A 14080-nucleotide genomic window follows, 5' to 3' on the forward strand; every position below is an offset into this window, starting at 1 on the left:
GATGGACAAAGTAAAAACGCACTGCACTCTATATACTGGTGGGAGACTTCAGTGCGCAAGTGAGGAAGAAGCAGGCAGGCGAGGAGTGAGTAGGGAACTATGACGCACACTGCTGAAAGAGGAAGGTGAGAATGGTTGGTAGAAGTGACGGTTAGAAATAATGTACGAATTACGAACATCTTCCGCAAACTCGGTAACACGGGGTGAACATGAGCAAACTAAAAATAAAATAGGCTTTGTACGCCCATTCCGGCATCGCGCAGGAGATGTATGTGTCAGGCAAGGGGAGGAGTGGCGACCATACCATGACGAAGTCTAGAGTTAGCCTTGATTTGAAAAGTAGTGTGGAAGAAGCATACAAACGAGATAGCGGTAACGGAGCGAATGCAGGAGTTCAGAAGACACACTTAGCTTAAAGGCGATGGATAAAACCTTACCGAAATAATCACCGAGTGCGCAATTTAAGCAGGACTTAGTGTAGTTAGGCAGTATATTGGCAAGGTCTCCTACGAAGGATCTTACTGAGAGGCACCAGAGCACGAAAGTCCAGGAGCCGACAGATAAGGTGGAATAGGAAAACCACGACCGATCGTGATGAAAACCATTCAAATTAATCATCGAAAGGTAAGTGACATTAGAAAGCAGTGGTAGTATTTGACATTTATACAGCCAAAATTTACAGGCCCAGCATATCGACCGCCTGGGCGACCAGTCGACGTTGTTCTTCCTCCCTTTCAGCGCCAAGCCAGTCGAGCCGCGAGATGGTGACGGAAAGGGAAGGAACCCGACTGCTGCGCAGCCAGGCGGTAGAAGAGGCAACGGGATAGGACCGCATAGGTAGACGGGCAGTCGGGATAGGAGGGTTCGGATCGATAGCGATAGAGAAAGAGGCGGGACGGGGTAATGAGTGCATTCATTTGGATGTGCCGGAGAAGGCAAGCCTCCGGCACTATGAGTGATGGATGAAAGGGAGCTAGAGGCGCTTGTCGCGACGGAGCATAACATGAAGAGGATTGAGCAAGCACTAAAGCTCGGAGGTAGCCTTGAAGCAGCGAAAAGGAAAGTTGGTGCTGCAGAAACCAGATGTACTGTCGGGAGCTAAAGTGATGTGTCTACCACGCGAACTTAGGTCAGAATACATTGGCGCGCAACTTTCCGGCAGCGTTTTATGTTGATACAGGCGAGAAGGTTGCAGTTTTTTTGTTTATAGGCATATATAAGCATGTCACTTCGCTTGTTTTGATCCGCGGCGCTCCGGAAGCACTTACTGAAGACAAAGGCGGCAATGCCATCAACGATCCGGTTAAAATAAAATAACAGAGGGAGTACATGCGGGTTTGTACAGTAGCCATAAGACTTCCGGTAGTAATGGTAGAAATGGTAACGCCAAAGGAAAGAAAATTTCTTTTATAACACAAGGCTAATTAAGGAAAGCCTCAGAAACAATGAAAATCTATCATAGCTTGGCGAAGATATTACTATAAAAGTTTGTGACTCTTTGTACGCAATGCCACATGACATCAAAATTACGAGAAGCATGGAAGAGTGCTAACAAAGTCTTAATCTACAAGGAATCTGTACTTTTTTTTTAATAGAGACCGATTACTTCATTGTCTCCTGTTTGCAAGATATCTGTTAATTGCTAATAGAGTACAGTCAACGCTACCCCTCAATCAGCAAAGAGAAAAAGGTCTGTTTTTGGAAAGGGTGCTCAACAATAGACAACATTCATGTCATTCGATAATAGGTCACTCATGATGCGGAGAAGTGCGCCGAACATACAGGCCCTATGCATAGTGGCCATCGATTAAGAAAAAGGGACCTATTCAGTTGAAACATTTCCAGTTATTCAGGCACTCCGTGACGGAAGCGTAGAGAAAAAGATTATAAACTTGGTAGAAAATATTAACAGGGACTTCACAACGTCCATAGTCGCCGACAGGAGGAATGAGAGGGTGCCATTCAGAAAGGGTCTTGGGGAAGAGGGCAATCTATCCAGGCCGAGTAGTGGCCGTAGATCCGGACTATTGGAAATAAATAACGACCAAATTAAGAACGGAGTAGAGTGCATTTGGCAAGCACTTCCAAGTTACAAACAGTACCCAACTATATCCATCAAAAGGAAAGGAAAGAATGCATAACATCTATCCCGCCACTGCTCGCCCAAGGGGCAGAAGCTTGAAGCTAACGAAGAATCTTGAAATGAAGTACAAGCCAACGCAACGAGCTATGAAAAAGAAAGTGGTGGGGATAACGCTGACAGACAGAAAGAGAGAAGCGTGCATTGGAGAACAAATTCGGGTTGATGATGCCCTAACGGTGGCCGTGAGCAGAATTAGCACTAAGGGGGTAGGTAAGGCGGGAAAATGATAACCGGTATTCTCCAAAGGTAACGGAATGAATTCCAAGTGGTACGGAATCTCAGCCGGGGCGGCAGAGATGTCAGGTAGGGAAATGGGATTGCAGCAATTCGATGGGCTAATGAAACCGCGGCTGACGCACTGATATAGGGCTGACTGGGCGTCAGTGGGAAAGGCCTTTTTAGTGCGGTGGACGGCGACCAATCTGATGCCGATGACGATTATTACGACGATTTTCGCACCAGCGCGGGGTGACGCTGCGGTACAGCGGCAGCCCGGGTGCCACGACATTCTCCCGACCAGCCAGCCGCGGGTCCCTGGGCTCGACTTCCTGCTCCGCCTTAATGCGGGGTCAGCGCACTCGCCAGAGCGCGTGCCTCCCGCTTGGTGAGACGTCTCCGGCCAGACCTCGTTTGTTTCCGACGGCCGGAGAAAGGAGCGAACGCGGGCCCGATGATAAGCTCCGCTCACGTTTCGCGCGGATAAGCGGCCCCCTCGTTTTCATCAGGGCGAAAACTGATAGGGATTACGAAGGATGAGAGAGCGGCACAACTGGCCTGCATCGCCATGCACGCGCTCGCCGGAGAGCCCGACCACATAGCCACCAGCAGCCAAGTCGGACCGCGGTCAGTGGTGCCCTTCTTCTCGGCGCCTCAGCCGCCGCCGTCTGCGAGACTGTCTCTCCAGATACTCCCGGCTTGCTTCGCACTCGTTACGCACGACAACGTTCATACTGCGGGTGAGTTGTTCAACGTCGATTGCGATACTAAGCGCGCCACAACGCCGCCAACGGCGCCTCCAAGCGCCCACCTGCCCTCGGCCGCTTAAAACGGACGCGCAGCTCAGGTGTTTCTTTCTTTTCTCGTCTAAAGAGCCCAGGGAATGAGCCCGCCGAGGCAGGCAGGCGCGCGGCCTAAAGAAGCGCGCGTCGCCACTGGGCTGCCCGGCAGCTTCGGCGACTTGTCATTGTGTGTTTTCTTTAGGGTGCCAGAGACGCTCGCGCAGTGCCTTCCTCGCGCGAGCGCGCGTATTGCCACAGGTGCACGCCAGCTTTGTAGCTGCGCCGGGGAGGCCCTGCCTTTCTCCTGTTGACACAGCAATAACACAAGATTAGAAGAAAGGTAGACTCGGCCACCGGGTCTTCTTCCCCCCTCCTCCACTTTGCTTTTTCTCGTTCCTCCTTTCTGCAGGTGGAAGGAGGAAGATGCACCTAGAACAGCGTGATGCTTCAAAACATGCGCGCATTCTTCACACCTAAACCAGTTTCCTTGTGTAGAATGCCGCGCGAGTTCGAAACGCGGTGGTGGTCGCTCATTTGCTACGGAATGCTCTTTCCCTGCCTAAAGGGTCCTCTCCGAAAATCTCTGTTAATTACCAACATCACAGCGCGGTCGAGAAAAATTGGATTACACCAAAATGTCATTTCACTTAGTGACTGCCACCGAGAACTTTTTCTGTCACATTAAAGTGGCTCCATCCCATCTGTAAAAGTTCCTCTTCCCATAAAATGCCCGCCCGATAATTCTTAAGCTAACCGCGTGACAGAAACTGCGCAATGTCAGTCTAGCCGACTGAGACATGTGCTTAAATAAGATTCTCTACTTTCGACCAAAAACTCAAAGGCAGCCTTAACGTCTTTTTTTTTTTTTCCTTCATCCCGTTCGGCAAACTTCAGTATATTCTTCAGGGGACTGCGTAATGCGATTGATAGTGCGCGGCGTGCTGCATCTAGCTCCCTGCTTGCATCTCATTCACTTGATTCCACTGCCACACCTGCGCTCAGCATCCTGAATGCGAAGTTCCAATTTAAATACGTCGACGAAATATAAGCACGTGGGCACATAGGTATCCAAGAGCACGCGTACTTAGAGCTTATGAAGAAATATTTATTCGTTTCTTTCCTTCAGTAATATTACTATCCTTTTTCTTTATTTACCAACACGACGCCTCCATGCTGCAATCACTGTTTCATACAGGGGATAATCCTTCATGCGCCGCAGGTTTATATTCAAGAGTGTCCTGCTACCTGAACTTTTCTGCAAAAATAAGAGTATTTCAAGGCCCAATTTCTACAAAACTTTATTCGTGAAGTCAGATTTCGAACATTTAAGAGCAAAATTTCTTGAGATAGCCCCGCGTGCGCGTGTCTCCCACTCCAGCACTGTACGCTCCAACTCGTTTCTTGACCTTCGCGCTCACGTCTTAAGGCACGTAACATATCTTTCTGTTCTTCCCTTTATATCAGTGCTTTCCCCGGCACTAGAACTGGTACTAAACTGCTCATACCACAGTATGCTTGTTGTACGCGCGCTTCTAACGTCACGAATCGTGCGACGAAGTTCGAGGTACCCTGTCTTAGCGGATGACCAGCTGCCGCAGGAAAGGTAATTTCTAAGCAGCGCGCATAATATCTTTAGACAGTTAAACCTGAATGTATCTGATAGTATTTAAGCTGTCATGCGGACCCCAGAAGACGTGTGCGTGTCAGTTCTGTTAAAAGATAACAGCATGCGTCAGAGCAGAGATCTATAGCCTACGCTTCGCGTTGTCTTGCCGGAAGAAGGAAGATCAAGGAACTTGTTTCGAAGCAAAGCTTTTAAAAATATCGGCCGCTAGCACAGCTTTCTCATCTGAGGGAAAAGCGGATTTACGGAGGAACACAGCCCTGAAAGACACCGAACGCGCGCTCGCGTGTGGCGCTAATGACGGGCCTTTTTTTTTTTTTTTTCATCGGTGTTATTTCATAATAGGCGATTTGCATCTGACGTCACGGACATCATGATGGTGGTTTACACGTAGCATCCACAGCGCATGCCGGCGGAGTTGGATAAAAGCGAATTAGATAACCGCGCAGCCTTTTATCGTTGTCTTAGTCCACCAACATGGCGGACACTATGATGCCCTACTAAGCCGCTCATGTGGACATAGTGACGCGTCGCAGTGCTAGTAGTCGCGTCAAGTAACTTTACTCGTGAAAGGAACAGGGCTCAAATGAGCGTCTCAGCCCCAATGAATATTCATGTTCGAAAAGTCGAGCGCCGGTAAGTGCTCCCTGCGCAAGTAACGGATCCGGGACTGTTGTCTTCTCTGCGCAGATCCTCGGGGCGAGGCTGGATTTCCCTCGCAGCAGCCGCGCCTCCTCGCCCGGCCGGCGAGATTAGCGGCGGCGCCACGTGCATCGGGTTGGGCAACGCAGCCGTCCCCGCTGGTGGTGGTGGGGGCGGCGGGGCGAGGGGGACCCCGCCTTTGTTCTTGGGGTCGCGCGCCGCGGCGGCCGGCGCAGGGCCCGCGGGCCCGCAGCTGCGGCACACCTGCAGCCCCCACCTGAGCGCTCACCTGGCACGGGGCCAAGGACGCCGCCACGTGCGCCAGACATGCTGCTGGACGTCATCCGAGCGGCCGCTCTGGCTGCGCTCCTGCTCCTCCCGACTGCGGCGGCGCTCTGGGGCCCCTGGTCGGCGTGCCGCCGCTGCCAGCAGAGCCGCCGTCAGCTCTGCCCACGGGGCTCCCCCGACTGCGACGGCCCGCTCTGGCTCGAGGTTCGCGCATGCCCCGGCCGCCGCTGTCCGCAGCCGCGGCTCCGGGCTCGCTCCGCCAGGCCCCCGGGCTCGGAGCGCAACTTCCGCGTGCTGCATCACCTGCAGAGCCTCGTCTACTCCGACTGGTCTGGCTGGTCGCCCTGCAGCAGCGACTGCCGCACCCACCGACAGCGGCTATGCAAGATGCCCCTCGTCTGCGGCAAAGCCGTCCTCCACGAAGATGCGCTCTGCTACGTGCGGGGCAGTCCCTGCGAGGCACGCTTCGCCTCAGGTTAGTGAGCGTGACGGCGTGGTGCTCCTCGCAGGCGCGTTGCTCGTCGCTGCGCAGACTCGCCTCACCCGCGCAGCCATGGGTCGCGTTACTCACCTCAAACCTTTCTTCACAGAGGTCCTGTCGATAACGCGTGCAGGTTTATCATGTAAATCTCTGCGATATGTTTTTTTTTTTTATGCACACGTGAACAGTAGCAAGGCGCCTCATTCCAGAATGATGCCGAATGCGCAATGGACAGCGGCGCAGGTGCAAAGGACGCAGCCTGAAGCATCCTTTACAGGGTGTGGTGTATCTCGCTTTTATTAGCGATAAGTGTATGCTGGGTGATTTATTTTAAGCTTTACAGATTTTTATTTTAACACCCGTGAGAAATACTTTGGTGAAGTCTGATGAGCTGCAATGTACAACAAGCAGACGCTATGTGCCTCATATAGATCAATAATTAAGCGTTTAATGAACTTAAATCAACAAATAAAATTTTAATTTCTGATATTAGAGGGCAAGGTTATATTGCGAAATTTATGACTGTCAATATCGAAGTTAAGCTGTGTTTCTGAATTTTCTTAATCGGCAATGTGCTTTGAAATATCGGACGTCAAAAGTACGCATTTCAAAACTCGGTAGCTTGGCTTTCCCGCAATCATATCTTAAAAAAGGTGTCTCTCGCACTTCTTATGCGCCAAATAAAGGCGCATTTGGCGTATATGATGATGCACAAGAAGTTAACATCATTTCAGCTTCAATATCATGTGCAGCGACGCCATTTTATAATGAGATAATGCGAGAAAGCCAGTTCAATAAGCTGTTTAGTGCGTACATTTGACGTTTGATACTTCGGGCCATATTGCCAATTAAGAAAGTTTCAAAACAGGAATCATCGTGGATATTGACGGTCATAAATATCACAGTATAACCTTGCCCAATAAAATAAGAGAGAAAAACGGTTATTAGTTAATTTAGTTTAATTAATCGTCTTATTATTGTTCCATATAAAGTATTTAATGGTCGCCTGACTATTCAATCCAGCTCAACAAACCGCATCGACGTGTCTGTCACAGTTTTTAAAATAAAAAAAAATCTGTAAAGGCTAAAAAAAACACCCTGTATATGACGCTGGCGGGGTTTCAGCCCCACTGCTACAGAGCGTCGCAGTTCTTACCGCAGAACACTCCGTCACCGAGTAACAAAATGAAAAAAAAAAAACACGCACCACTGGTGGAGTTGGGAAGCGAGTCTTCGACCTCCCGGCTCCAACAGGGGCGTTCTAGCTCGGGAGCATACGCGGCTTAGGCTTTACCTCTGAACATACGGGCGTTTAAGGAAAACTGCCGTCGAAAAAAGGCGAAATACAGAACAGAAGAATATACAACGCAGCGTGACAGGCCAAGAAAATCGACGGCAGCAAACTTGTGTGATCCCGAATATTGCTTAAACTTTCTTGATATCTCGTATACTCCTTATAACCCTTTAACATGTCGGAAAATGCTAGCTCTTTAAATGAGACACGGGTGCTGACAAGCGCCGAAAAGTGAAAGGACTGCTTTGCAGAACCAGAAAGGTTTTTTTCGCAGACTCATTATCCTTACTTTTAAGACGGGTTTTTTTAATTATTGTAACAAGGGCATGAGAGGCTATAAAAAAGAAACATTTAATGTATAACCTTGATTTAAGCTCAAACCATTGGAAGTGATTAGCAGTCTTGAAGAGAGCAATCATCCGGTTCGAGTTCGAAGTTCAAGACTTCTTCATATTTTCTGTTTTTAAACAAATAATGAAATCGCTGTTTTCCTTATCATCCGATACTGCACGCCGCCTTTTCTTCTAAAAACACGCCGATTTATGGCAAACGAATGAAAAATAAACACTAACTTCTTTTTTCCTTCTTTTTTTTTAAAGCAGCGTAAACTGGGGCTATTTATTCTATTCGAGTAGTTACTTACCTTGTGAAAAAAAAAAAAAAAAAAAACGTTTCTATCAGGGTGTACATGATGGCGGGGGATCGCAGTCGAAGCTACGGATCCTCGCCGTACATTGCGACGTATACAGTGATAAAAAAAAAAGGATATGGCCAACGCCGCACCTTCTTCGCTCCTTTACTTGAGCCCATAAGCGAGCGGGAGTGGTGTTGAAAAACAAGGTTTTGCGACGCGTGCGTGCTGAGACTCACCGTACGCCAGGCCTCTCTGTTTTCCCACTCACGTTGATAGTATGGAGGTTGCTAAATATTTATGCATTCAGCGAGTTTACCAGGGGCGCCGTTCGAAACTCCGCTGAGGTACTTACGGCGGCTTTTAACAATGGTTAAGCGCGTACACTAGCAAAGCGTGCATGAGTGTCAGTCGTGAGTTGACTATCCGTTGAGCTGTATTGCAATGTAGAAGGCAGGCAAACGGAGAGCAGAAACTGGGGAGCATTTGTTTTGTTAGTTTATTAATATGCTTCAAATGCTCTCATCATCATCTCCGTCGAATAGGTTGGAAACAAAGGTCATAAAATGTTGCTTCAGCCAATTGAAAACGCGATGCTATGAAGAGCAACAGTCGCCACTTCTAGCTGAGGAAAAACAGCGTTCTTTATGACGCCGGTGTAATCGAAAGAGCTGCGACAACCACCACTGGCAATGCGGCGGAAACAGTTAATTTTTTTCTGTGCTGAAACGTTACATGAGCTCTCGCAAAAGAGTTGGAGGTGCGAGAGGAGAGAGAAAAAAATTCTTAGCGTCGATTATATCTAGCAGCGCAAACCAAAGTGCCAGCGTAAAGGAAGTTCCGCCGCATCGCTTCGGCGGCACAGCAGAGCCTGGTGCATCTAGAGGCACTGCAACCTGTCGGGAGACGTCGACCTTCGTTCTGCTACGCCGCGTAACGCTAGACATCACTGCGCACTAACGACGCATGTCGTCTAGGATTGGAAAAAAGCTCGTTTGTTGGGGCAAAGTATGTGCGCTGAAACTTCGTGTCACCATCATCGTTGCTCGCGAAAAAGAGTCTGTGCTCACGAAATTTCGGCTCTCCAGCAAAGGCTAAATGGGCCGCTCAGTCAGACGACCGAAAAAGCTCAGTACCGTCACCGATCGGGCGTGCTACAGCTTCAACAAATATTCTGTCCATAACTGAGCTTGCGGCTGTTCATTTAGGCCACCGATGACTTTTCTTTTCGTGTGTATATATTATATGATGTGTGTGTGGATAGAGAAAGCGCAAGAGATTGTGTTCGATATATATATATATATAAACACATTCTCGCGCTTTCTCTTTCTTTCTCAGCCTTTGCGAACGCACTGCTCGCACCACTTCAGATGCCCAGTTTATAAGGAGTGATTTATATGCGTTTTAGTTGATGAATTCACGAGCAAAAATGGTGCTCGTGCTCACCAGAAGGAGCGCACCGAAAGAGAGAAAGGGGACAATACACGATGTCAATAAGGCGCGGCTCCTCGGGGACTGCCTCCGCGGGTCCGGGCCAGTGGCGCCGGGTGCAATGTCCTAACCTCCCCATTTCGGGCCGCCGCAGGAGGCAGCGGCGGCAGCAGCGAGGAGGACGCCGACTCAGACGGGGACTTCCACCTGGGCCCCACCAGCTGCGGCGTGCCTCGCAGCCCCCAGAGGCCGGCGCTGCGCATCATCGGAGGGCAGCCCGCCGCCAGGGGGCGGTGGCCTTGGCAGGTGAGCACTCCCCCCGCACACACACACGGTAGGGGAAGAGAGGGAGCAATGGGCTCATTCCTCCATTGATGGGCTCTTCAAGGGAGGAATAACAGGGGCGCTGGGGACGAGCGGCCATCGAATTTGCAAAACAAGAGGCGCTAGCCGCGAGGACGCGTGTAGGGTACGTGCTCAGCCGCCAGCCTCGTTTCAAGGTCTCTGCCGGCAGAAGTCTCCGCATCCTCGGGTGCAGTAGGGCGCAGCGCTTCGCGACGCAAGTTTCTAGATTGCTTCGATGCCCGCGCTCTACGGATTTTTTTTTTCTTTCTCTCCGATCGCTCTCTCGACAAACCAGACTATGCGGAGTAGTCATTTCCTTGTCTATTGCCTCGTTCGAACGCTGGTGTAGACTACGCACCGTCGCGACTTAACCAGCGCGGTATGCTAAACCGAGATGGATAGTTGCGTCTGCGTAAACAACCGCTTTTAACCAGTCGACGTCTTAATAGTGAGCGTGAGCGCTTTACTGAATAGGAGGTGTAGTCCATTCTAACAAATGAGCTGGATTTTGTGCGTTACTAACTGCAGTGGAGTCGTGAAAAACAATTGTCGTTTGCTGCAAAGGAAAAACACCAATCACGATCAGCCATTTCTTCTTTTTTTTTCTTCTTCGTCAAATGCTCTAACCCAACGAGAAGGCCCATAAGGACCCCCCCCCCCCCCCCCCCCCCTGGCTACGCCCCTTATATGAGCGGTCGGGACGTGTCAAGCGTGAGGTGATGGCACTTTGATCCAAGCATGGCTGGTCCATGAGTGTATTCGAATAAAAGCGAATAAAAAAAGATTCGGAACAAAATCAATTGGGATATTGCAAAGCTTGTTTGCAGTGATCGAGAGGTTTTAATGAGACAAGGACACCGGTGGCCTACAAGTGCTATTCTTGGTCGCAGCGCTAGAAAAGCTGGCAAGAGGCTGAAGTGAATGCCAATTATCCCGGTTCTGTATCCGAGGGACGTGCACGTGAAGGGGCAGGAATACGAAATGCGCAGACTAACAATGCTCACTTGGCTGAAAGTCACCAAAGTCCTTGTCTTGTGGCTGGGGACCCAGTCTTCGCGCATTTGCGCTTTTCTAAGCTCTCTCGTATCGCGCAACTCAGGTGCGGCTAATGAACTCAGTTAAAAATTGAAAAAGAAATGTTTAAACAGATTCACAGGCATGACGAGAACATGCACCCATAAATCACACAGAAGCGCAAAACTTCCACCAACATACAAACGGTGTAATTTTGGCACATGCCTACCTTTATACCCGCGCATCGAAGCCGAGTCAGGAACGCCAAGTGGTAAAATGCAAAACTGAAATTAACTTGGTCACACCATCGGCCATTCGGCTGTGCAAGGCTAGACCACGCCATTATTAAAGGTATGGATAGTTCATGGCCACAACGTGCAATGCTATGCACACCATGTGCTCTAAATATGGCTTGGAAGTACAGATTCACTCAGCGTTATGTGCTACGAACCAGCTAGTCCAAAACAAAGTATTACTAAAGAATTCTGCATGCTTTGCACTTCCCTACGTACGCGACCTGCACAATGCACCTCTCAAAGACTGTCCGCGCCTCTAGGCAGGGAGTAAACTCAGTTTTTTCGTGGCTTCAGTGTTCCGAAAACTTTTTTTGGCACTTGTACATTTTCGTAGAGAACTTTGCGTGCAGCTGAAGTGGAAACGGCGACGCGACGCATCGTTGAAAGCGAGAGCTTTTGATGCCCTCTTCCGTGCCCAATAAGCGGGCGCTTGTCGTCCTGTCAACTGTGCATCAAACAATCTTCCAGCACAGCGACACTGACACTGGCGTGCCGCGTGAGGCTGCTTGCAGAGGAGGGACAAGCGATTGCGTGAGCGAACCTCCCCGAGCAATTGGGAGCACGAGCAGGGGTTTGCGTTTCGCTCGCTCTTCTGTTGGCTGGTTTTTAGCGATCATGCACCCCCGGCGCGCTTTACATCCGCTCTTCAGTTCGCGAGCGCGACTTTTTTTGCCACGATCGGATTCTTCTCAGTAATGCAGGGCATTGTTCTGAGCAGAGCTGCGCCTTCCTTCATGTGGCTATATGCTCGTGGTAGCACCTGCCTGAGAATTGCTTTTCACTGGTTACCGACAGCCACATTTCATTTTCCTGCGTATAAAATCGAATGAAATTTCTTTGTGTCAAAGCTACACCTTACGATGAGCGACACAGTGTGGTTTAGCACTCCGGATGAATTCTGACCACGTTCTTTACTCTTGCACTGAAATATGCTTGGTGTGCCTCCAGCTTCGGCTAAATGAAGCTGTCGCATTCGAGGGTCGAATGCCGAAAACTGAAGCCGGGCTACCATTGCAGGTGGCGCTCCTCAACCGGCGGCGCGAGCCCTTCTGCGGAGGCACCCTGGTCGCCCCGGGCTGGGTCCTGACGGCGGCCCACTGCCTACGAAGGCGGCTCCTGGTGCTGGCCGGCGAGCACAGCCTGGGTCGCCCCGAGGGCTCCGAGGTGACGGTGCGCGTGGCCGAGGCCATCGCGCACCCGGAGTACGACCCCGAGACCGTGGACATGGACCTGGCGCTGCTTCGACTGCGCAGCGCGCTGAAGCTGGGGCCCTACGTCATGCCGGCCTGCCTGCCCGAGCAGGGCGACACTCCGCCACCCGGTTCACTGGCCACCATCCTGGGCTGGGGCAAGCTCAGCAAGCGGCACGCCAACGGCTCGGACCTGCTTCACCAGGCGCAGGTGCCGCTCGTGCCAGCGTCCGAGTGCCGCGCCGTGTACGCCGACTACCTCATAAGCCACAACATGCTGTGTGCCGGCTTCAGGCGCGGCCGCGTGGACTCCTGCGCCGGCGACAGCGGCGGTCCGCTGCTGGCCAGGGACGACCGCGGCCGCTGGACCATCTACGGTGTCACCAGCTTCGGCGAAGGCTGCGCGCGCCAGGGCCGCTTCGGCATCTACGCCAAAGTGGCAAACGCTGCCCGGTGGCTGCGCCGCACCATGGCGGGCAGCCGACCGTAGTAGGGCCCCCACCACTCGTGCTTCTTCTAGTCGCAAAGCCCGCGCGCCCCGGCCGTGTGGTGTGCCACACGTCGCGCGGCTCTATCAGATCACAGCTATTCTTATATACGCCTCTAAGAGTGGCCATAGTCTTGTATACGTGTTTACTAAGAGTGAATGTATGTTGGAAATAAATTGTTTTTTTTTATGCATCCGTGTGCTGTTGCGTATGTGAGGCTTTGTGGAAAAACCACGTCCTGTACACGAATTCGTCTTTGCAGCTGCACAAATTGTCAGACGGACGCCCGTTTCATTCCGTCTCTAGTTTTATCATTCGTTGCAGCGCCCAACTACTGCCACTATGTGCAACGTTTGCCCAGGCAGACACCAAGAGAAAAATGGCTGTCCCGAAGAGATAACTTTAAGAAGTTAACAATTTTCTTTGCTTCAGATTATTGCATAATTACCTAAGGCTGACTTCGCAAAGCTCTAGCCAGTTCGAATGTCCCTTCGCAATAGGTCGTTCTGCTAGTTACATGTTGAATTTATTCAACGCTCTCTTTGGCTTGGCTCGCTTGAGAAAGAACCTATGCGGTGGACCACGCCATCGAGCGACATTGGTTTCACAACGAATTCTTGAAGGGCAAATGCAGCACTTTTTTGAGAATTTCGCGATATTTAAGGATTCAAATCTATATAGCCTGTAGGTAAAGCATGCTGAGTGTTTTTGCACTAGCATTTAAAACAGTGATGTAATCGACGTCAACATCATGACATATATCATCACCGACGAGAGGGAAAAGTCGTGACTACAACATTGCATTGCACCCCGCCACTCTGTCTGCATCACCTGCCTTTCACCCGGACCCTTTACATCACTATCCTGTATATCCCTTCTCCCCAACGAGGCGCAACGGCGGTGATTCCCTCACTTAGAGGACAGTTGAACGCGCCTCGACCCCTCTTCCTACATCATCATCAAGAACCTCCCCTCCTCCTTCGCCACCCTGTTCTGAAGCTGCCACGATCCTGCTTTCATGGCGCATGTTTCTGTGTGGGGTGATTTGAAGGAACTGTGTGTATAGGTAGTAGCTCGTATGAAGCACTTGAAGAGCGAATTGTCACTGCATGATCAATAATCCCGTATTGAAGATAGTACCAGGATTATATGCAAAACCATACGATTTGCTAAGCGAATGGACATTTTAAACATTTCGTGCACGGGGGCGATTTG

The 14080-nt window shown here is 50.5% G+C and overlaps 1 protein-coding gene across 1 annotated transcript; it reads left to right on the forward strand.

The window, feature by feature from the left end:
* The first annotated feature begins 5621 nt into the window (after positions 1 to 5621).
* LOC149352491 (anionic trypsin-2-like) lies at positions 5622 to 13047 on the forward strand. Its single transcript, XM_089577173.1, has 3 exons — positions 5622 to 6170; positions 9687 to 9838; positions 12205 to 13047. The coding sequence occupies exons 1-3, from the start codon at positions 5735 to 5737 to the stop codon at positions 12865 to 12867; spliced, it is 1251 nt and encodes a 416-aa protein (XP_089433299.1). The 5' UTR covers positions 5622 to 5734; the 3' UTR covers positions 12868 to 13047.
* Positions 13048 to 14080: the final 1033 nt, after the last annotated feature.

Source organism: Amblyomma mixtum, chromosome 3 (assembly GCF_055824585.1).
Source record: "Amblyomma mixtum isolate Tamu chromosome 3, ASM5582458v1, whole genome shotgun sequence".
NCBI classification, from domain to species: Eukaryota; Metazoa; Arthropoda; class Arachnida; order Ixodida; family Ixodidae; genus Amblyomma; species Amblyomma mixtum.

Coding starts and splice junctions, on each gene's coding strand:
- LOC149352491 (XM_089577173.1), top strand. CDS start 5,735: ATGCTGCTGGACGTCATCCGAGCGGCCGCTCTGGCTGCGCTCCTGCTC. Junction 6,171..9,686: donor CGAGGCACGCTTCGCCTCAG/GTTAGTGAGCGT, acceptor GGGCCGCCGCAG/GAGGCAGCGGCGGCAGCAGC. Junction 9,839..12,204: donor GGGGGCGGTGGCCTTGGCAG/GTGAGCACTCCC, acceptor CTACCATTGCAG/GTGGCGCTCCTCAACCGGCG.